This window comes from Orcinus orca, chromosome 18, assembly GCF_937001465.1.
Source record: "Orcinus orca chromosome 18, mOrcOrc1.1, whole genome shotgun sequence".
In the NCBI taxonomy this organism is placed as follows: domain Eukaryota; kingdom Metazoa; phylum Chordata; class Mammalia; order Artiodactyla; family Delphinidae; genus Orcinus; species Orcinus orca.
The window spans coordinates 1,123,015-1,130,887 of record NC_064576.1 but is presented as its reverse complement, the minus strand read 5'-3'; the positions used below and the strand labels follow the sequence as shown (position 1 = coordinate 1,130,887).

Sequence of the window (7,873 nt, the reverse complement as noted above, 5' to 3'; positions counted from 1 at the left end):
TTCTGGAAAGCAGAGGCATATTTTCAGCGCAGAGAGCCGTGTGTGATTCACGCCCCCTGTGCCCCAAGCCCCCGCGGAGCTGGGCGAGGCCGGCGGGGAGGCTGCGGCGGCAGGGCCCTGGCCCCGAGCGCCTTCTCCAGGCAGGCGGCGGGATCTGACCCAGTGTTCCCGGGGGCCCAGGTCCCAGTGCACAGCTTTAGCACCTGGCGGCCCACTCTGGCCGGGCCTGGCGACCTCAGCCACCTCAGCCCCTGAACCTGGGTCGCCCCGCAAAACCACAGCAATGGAAACACCTCTGGGGCGGCTGGAGGGGAGGGAAAGCGAAGCGCGGGCGCTGCCTGGGAGCCCCGGGGTCCGTCCCAGCCTTCCCGCCCCACACCCCTGCTGCCGCTGCGGTTTCTGTCGCGCTCCCCCCTCACGTGGCTGTGGTGCCTCGTGACCCAACTTGAGTGTGACCGTGGCTATTTGATCAAAGGGCTCTTTTCCCAACAAGTGGGATTTTCAGCTTGGCTGTGCCCTTCTGCCCCGCAAAGCCTGCAGGACGCATCCTCCCCAGTGACACAGAATCACACGCTGGGAATTCTGCTGGCGACGTGGTCCAAGGCTAAGCCAGCAGGCGGGAGGGTGGCAGGTCCTTCGAGCCTGAGGACGGCCTTCGGCCTTCAGCCTCGGCAAGTGGCCTCCTGCGCGGGGGGAGGGCTGGGCCTGCAGGGGTCCGGGCAGGGGCTTCTCTCCACTGAGTGCACGGCCGCAGGCCCGCGGACCTCGTGCTCAGAGGTTACCTAAAGCTCAGAATGATTACCCAGCGGCTACCTAAAGCTCAGAATGATTACCACCTTCTGGGTGAAACGGTGACCCTGCCCTCCCGGGGCCGCGCGGGGCACCTGCCTCCAGAGATGGCTCAGCCTGCAGTGGGCTCTCCCCTCCCCACCCCAGCACGGAGCCCCCCGCTCCCCGAAGCTGCTGCCGACTCTGACTGGTGAGACCCTGCTCGGGGGTGACAGGCTGCCTGACCCTCCACAGTCAGCGCCCCCATCTTCCAGGCCCACAGCCCCTCCTGAGTGAGCCCCTCGACCCGGCCCGGCCCGGGCTCCTGTCGGAAGCGACTCCACAACCCACGACTCAGCCTGATTACCTGATGGCTCCTACGTCAAAGGGCATTTCTGTCCCCAAATCTAGAGTGGCGTTTTCTAGAGTGGCTTCTACTGAGGAGTCACCTCTGGAGAACTGCTTCAGATAAATTAAAAGCAGGCTCCAAGGTCAAAAAGCTTCGGGCAGTTTCTCCGGGAGATACACGATACATCGTCATTTCTGGGAAGCTCTGCAGTACAGAAACCTGCTTCAAATTTCTGATCGTATTCATCTTTAAACTGAAGTTAAACGTACATCCTAAGAAGTTCCGACCTTCGCCCTGGGCCCATCTCTGCACAGCCAGCACCCCTGATGCCCCTTTTCTTCTACGGGGACTCTGCACCCAAAGGAATCGGACGTGGGTAAAAACTGAGAGGACGCATCACGCAAGCGGCAAGGGGGGCGTTCCCTCTGGATCTGCCCCGGAAGTTGCACACGGTCTGAGGTCTTGGTTTCACTGATTCAATAATTCATATACTGAAGCACGAACTCTGCCAACCCCCAGCCGCCGAACCTGGCAAGTGAACTATGTCTCTTCATAGACAATCAGGAAAGAACCAACACATCGGAAAGATAATCGGTTTTAATTTTCTAAGTTTTCACTTACGCAACATGATAAAGGCAGATTTATGCGACTCGATATGACATTTTTACAAAAAATGTCCCCCCAGCATCTGGGCAGTAGTATATAAATATTTACAATGAAAACATAGGCAAGGAAAAAGGAAATCTTCATGGTTCAAGACAATTTCTTTCCAATGCTTCTCAGAATCTTGAAAATAAAATACTTCATTACCTTTCTTAGTCATCCATATTTACATGTTGATTCAGCTGATGGTTCAAGAAATCTAGGCTTAAGGATGTTTTGTCTACATCACTCCTGCTCCTTTTCTACACTATTTTCCAAGTTATCTGAGAGTAAATTAAATATAAAAATGTAAACTTTGAAGGAAGAGAAAAAAAGAACACGTGTAAATGCACTGATAGAAAGGTCCTTACAGAGGTTAATATTTTACAACACTAAAAACCAAAATAAAATGCTCTCTATATTTCTTTAGTAGGGACATTTGGTTTCAATGTAATTTGATGACATTAACAAAAATTGCCTCTGAAGAGGATGCCAGGGAAACAGCAACGATGTCACCATCCTAACTGATGAATATCCATCACCCTAATTTTCTCTAAAAGAAACTGTGGTTTTTTTCAAAAAGTGACAAATATGAATTATATCACGGAGAGCTTAAAAGCCTCAACAAAGTGTGGTATCTTTTAAATATGAAGACTTTGAAAAATAAATTTGAATAGTGCAAGCCAGCCTCTTTAACGTAGTGATATTACGAATATATTCAACTCCAACGTAGGAAAGCACGACTCTGCCGCCGGCCCGACGCCGGGCTGTCGAGGTTGCCAGGATCGAGGGCAGCAGGCGGTCCCCGAGGATGCGATGCGAGCGTTTCCATGACGACGCCTGCAGCGGTACCTGCCGCCCGGAGGCAGGGCCGGGGCCTCACGTGTGGGAGCTGCGCCGGCCCCTGGCGCCCAGGGACACGCGGAGCCGCGGCTCCCGGGCGCGGTAATGCTCGTTGAAATCCAGCCGGAAGCTCAGGAAGCGCAGGCTCTCGTCGGGGCTGGTCGTCAGCAACACCAGGAACTGCTGCACGATGCCCTGGAGAGACGCGGGGGACACACGCCCATCTCAGGTCCAGGGAGGAGCTGCCCACACCACCGCCCCGCCTTTAACCCCCTCCGCGGTTATTTCCACCAACACCCACCCTAGCGGCTGTTCCTGGGACCAGAGTTCACCCAGTCAAGGGCAGCCCCACGGGGAAGAGATGCCCATTTCCACAAATGCAAATTCACAACAGTAATTTCATGGAAAAGAACTAACCAACAGATTTTTCCTTTCTGCCCTTAAGTTCTACAAGAATGAGCAAAACAGCAAAGCAACTGGTGGGAAAACATCCTATTTTTTAAATTTTGAATAGATAACTTCAGTGTGACACTTCATATTTCACATGAGTTATGAAAGAGTATTTAATCATACAGCCCTGATGGGAGGACAAATTGAGAACACCAGGAACAGACACGTGATGTAAACCATGGCTCGGGGCCCCGGTGCCTTTGGGGGTGTCGGGCTGCGGCTGCCCCCGAGGGCGGGCAGTGCGGCCACATCACCTCCTCATTGGGGGGTTTGCAAAGACGACGACAGGGTGTGAGAGACGTTCACTCAACTTTAACAGAACAGAATTCCCAACTGCTTCTGTCCGGGCTGAGTCACTGAGGACACCTCCCATCCCTGCCAACCCCCCCACCCATCTCACGTCAGCTGACCGTCACCTGCTCAGGGGAAGCGCTTGGGAAAGCTCTGATCGGCAGAGAAAAGGTCACCGACACACCCTTGTCCATCCTTCCCGAACTCTCGAGGTGGACACTGCCCCCCACCCTTGCTTCTGGTGGAGCTCCTGGGAGCTGGGACGCGTGCAGACGCGTGTATGCGACACTAGTCACTTTACACTGAGCGAACACACTGCCTGCGTGCGTGTGCACGTGTCACCATCTCTCTGGGTAAGGAGGACTTGGGAGAAAGTCCCTAAGGAACCACGCTGCTCAAAACACCGCCAGGGCTTCTCGTGAGCGTGAAACTGAAACATGCCGACGAAGGACGCCTCCACCTGGACACGTGAGGACATGCCTTCCCGCGGGGCCGGGCCCAGGGCCGCTCACAAGCAGCAAAGCACGGATGGCTGTTAAGACTCTATAGTGTTTCAGCCACCGACACAAAGAAGACAGCAAAGGACTTACGTGATCAAGAAAAGAAGTCTGAACGGTAGTGATTTACAAGACTGTAATGTTAAGTAATGCTGGGATTACATTAAGATTACTTTTTAAAAACTGTATTAACTCTACCGGGAAAACATGTAACCACCACTGTCCTTTTAGAAATCAGCACTTGGACACATTTTAAGTTATTGAGTACTCCTCTGCAGCTGGGCAACTATCTTAATTAACAGCACGAACGTAACCACGAGGCACCCATTTCTGAGAATTATGAACCCACACCACATACAGGACCTGGGTCAAGACAGCGCTTCATCATCAAAACACCTGCCCAATAGATATATTTTTGCATTGGACATAAACCAGTCATTGCCACCATTTATGAAACGTGTTTTCAACAGAAAGGTAACAGGAGGCCAATGCCAAAGTGAGGCCACTTACAAAAGGGACAAATTTACCCCTTAGTTATGCAGAAGAGAAATTCAAAACTAAAAAGTATGAGGACCTTGGGAAGCAAACTAGATGCCTAGGGAACAGGGTCGTGGCGTTTCAGTCAGAATTCGGAAACAATGAATACATGGCACGGAAACATAAGTTTTCAAGGTCTGGGGTTCAACGCCTGATTTGTCTAATTAGTTACCAGAACTGAGTGGAAGAACTCTTCATAAAATCTTTTCATCTCTATTTCCAGCACTAACATCACCTTGAGAAACATGAAATCAGAAACCAAACCCTCAAAAGAGACAAAGCAGAGCAGAGCGTGTGGCCTCCGCGGCCCAGCAGCCTGAGGCCCGTCCCGCACGCTCCCCACACGCTCCCCGCACGCTCCCCGCCTGTCCGCAGAGGAGGCGGCCGCAGAGCCGCGCCCACCAGAGCAACCACGGGAAGGAAGGGCCACCAGAGGTCAGACAGCACCGAGGGCAAGACTCCCACCCAGCGGCAGAGGCCGGACCGGCTGGAACGACGCCCCTTCCGTCATCTGGCATCGAGCGTCCGTTACTGTGACGCGGGCGGCACCCTGTCGCTGGACACGCACCTGGTAGAAATGCGTCAGTATGCGCAGCTGCGAGCACAGCCTTGGTATCGACTCCTGGAACTCCCGGACCCTCTGGCTCTCCTGCTCTTCTTCTGCGGCCGTCACCCCCCACTGGCCCTGAGAGTGAGAGAAGCAGACGGGTTAGACTCCGGATGGAAGACGCTGGGGGGCGGGGCTGAGGAGCGTGTTAGTGGCGGGGCGCTGACTTCCACCCCTCTGTGCCGCTGGAAACGTCCATGGTCGTTTTCTGATGCCGAACTGCTCTCTAGCTTACTTTTTTCAATTAAAACATACCTCAGAAGTATTTTACATCAACACACATGAGTACCGTAGAACTCCCTCACTGTTCTTAGTAATGTTCATCAGCCCCAGTGTTAACATTCTGTGACATCCCACAATGCAGACGATTTCTCACAGCTCACCAGTCTTCTGCTAGTAGAAACAATGCTGTAACAAACAGCCTGTATCTGTCTGTCATTTTGTACGTATTTCAGTGCCGATACTTTACGTGTCTGTAAACTGAACCCGACGGTTCAAAGCACTGGCACCCTCACACGTTGCATTAACTCCTGACTTGAACGGGAACGGTTCTTACCGTTTCCCTTAGCCGTGATGCGTGTAAAAGACTGTTCTCGATCACTGGTGACGCTGACTAGCTGCTTTCCAGCCAGCACACGCAGGAATTATCACAGGATCACTTCTTATCAATTAACATGGTAAATTACATGAATAGACCTCTTGAACCCCTGCATTCCTTAAATAAACCCCAGTCTTGGTGAATTATTCTCTCAGTATTCTGTTAAATGTTTCCACTGTATTTTCTGTAAGACTTCTTCCATCAACATGTACAACCTAGGTCTGGTATAAGGATTCTCGCATCTGGCGTCAACTTCACAGAGCTTCCCAAGCAGGCTCTGGACACTTCCCTCCCTGTGACTGAACTGGCGCACGAGCACAGCGCTCTCCACGCCAGCCGCCGAGGTCCGGCCGCTCCCTTTCCTGTGGCAGAGCTGCTGATAAGCAACTTTGCTCCTTGCTGAGCCACTGCTCTGCCTAGAATTTGCCCTCTGTCCAGAGAAAGCCCTTCATCTCCCTCCCGTGTGCAGGCTGACTTCACGGGTCCGAGCCAGACAGCAGGCGGCATTTCCGCACCGCCTCGGTGTGTCTGTCTTCCCCCCACGGCCTCCCAGGAGGTGCCCGGCTTGTTCTGCTCCCCCTGGGCCGGAGACGCCCTCTGTCCACGCTCACCCTCATCTCACCGGGGCCCACCTCCTGCTGCCCGGCCGCCTCCGGGTTTCGCTGCTTCCCCAGTGGCTTCAGCGGGCGTCTGGGTGACTCTCTCCCCGTTTATTTCCGTCGGCATGAGGGTTGCGCATTTTCAGAATCGCTCCGCGGCCTGAGAGACACAGGCCACCTCTAGCGCCCCTCCGGCCCTCCGTCCGTGGCGGGACCTCACCGCAACCCCATCTTCCATCACAAGCTGGCCCTGTCCTCTCTACTGCCTTGTGATCTCGACGGCAAGCTGCTTCCCTCTGGACAACTTCAGTGCCCGGTGCGTCGTCCGTCCTTTCCACCCTGTCCTGTCTCTTCTGTCCCAGAACCTCCCGACCAAGCAGGTCTGCCCAGACGGCGAGCAGGCGACGGGTCCAGAGGGCAGCCCCAGCCCAGAGGTTACCCAGAGGCCTCTCCTTTCATGCGGTGGGCTCAGCCCCGCTGCCTCTGTTGACAGGACAGACACGCCTGGTCTCACCGTCATCTCACCAGCGAGACGCTTTCCGGTCTCCCTGACGGTGGTCGTCTTTTACCACGTGGTCTGTGTTTCTTCTGACAACCAGGGGCTTCTAAGTCTGTTCAGTGGCTGCCTTTAAAAGGACAGCTTCACACAGCGGGCCGTCCCTGTGCTCTATTTCTTCAGACAGCGTTAACCAGCCTGAGCGCGAACGATGAGCGCCCCTTCTTGCGGCCTGATTTTAGGAGACATTATTTCCATGTCCGTATCTTTAACGTATGTACGTCTGTTTTACTTACTTCATGAGCTTTAAAAAGTATCTCTTGATGCTGGGTTTTAAAAGATGAAGTAATTACTAAACTTATATTACTTTCTATCCTTTCCCTGCCACCTTTTGTCTTTTCGAACACGATTTCTAAATATTCTATTTTACTGTAGTACATACATATAAAAAAGCACAAGAACTCTAAGTGGATAGCATGATGCAGTGTCACAATGCGGCACACGCGTCACAGCTGGGCTGACATGCACGTTCACATCAGCAGCACAGCGGCTGCGTCCAAACACTTCGTCTTGTACTTGCAGCCAGGTAACGATTTTACATAGTTAAATTCAATTTTGTTTTATAAATAAAAGCTATCCCTAATAATTAAAAGCAAAAATGAAACCAATTAATCTAACTGGGTGCTGAGCTGGTGGCAAAACCTTACGGGAATAGCTATTTCAGGGAGGTCACCCTGCAGGAGCGGACACGTGGCTGGGAAATCGCATGGCTGCTGCACTGTGGGGGGAGGGTCAAGATGCCTGTTCTGAGAGAGTGGTGTGTACAGGTGTGTACAGGTGTGTACAGGTGTGTGGGGGGCAGGTGGAGTCAGAGAACAAAGAGCTGGGTGAGCTCCTGCTAGAAAACAAGATTTCCAATTGTGAGACAGAAAAAAGAAGAAAGAAAAGGCCTTTAGCCCTAAATTTGAATTGGACATATTATCACACACGGTTTTGAGAAGTGGGAAGAAAGCAGAAAACTGAGGGCAGGGACTGAAGGAGGAAGAGGCGCCCGGGAGCCCTTGCCCAGCAGCAGCAGTGCGGAACGCTGCGGCAGGGGCGGGCAGAGGCCCCCGACCAGGCGCCCTGGGCCCTCCGAGCCGTCCTGCACAGCCCCTCCAGCCTGCGGGGGCCTCAGGTCTGATGACAGTGCGCAG

The 7,873-nt window shown here is 53.3% G+C and overlaps 1 protein-coding gene across 4 annotated transcripts in view; it reads right to left on the bottom strand.

The window, feature by feature from the left end:
* Window positions 1–1,696: 1,696 nt before the first annotated feature.
* TUBGCP3 (tubulin gamma complex associated protein 3) overlaps window positions 1,697–7,873 on the bottom strand; it is a 60,657-nt gene continuing 54,480 nt past the window's right edge. For all 4 annotated transcript variants that reach the window (XM_033435022.2, XM_004273596.4, XM_033435023.2 and 1 more), the window contains 2 exons: window positions 4,946–5,062; window positions 1,697–2,797 (listed from right to left, as the gene is read on the bottom strand). In XM_033435022.2, the coding sequence (XP_033290913.1) occupies window positions 2,639–2,797; window positions 4,946–5,062 (276 nt within the window). In that variant the 3' untranslated portion in view covers window positions 1,697–2,638. The remainder of the gene's footprint in view (window positions 2,798–4,945; window positions 5,063–7,873) is intronic.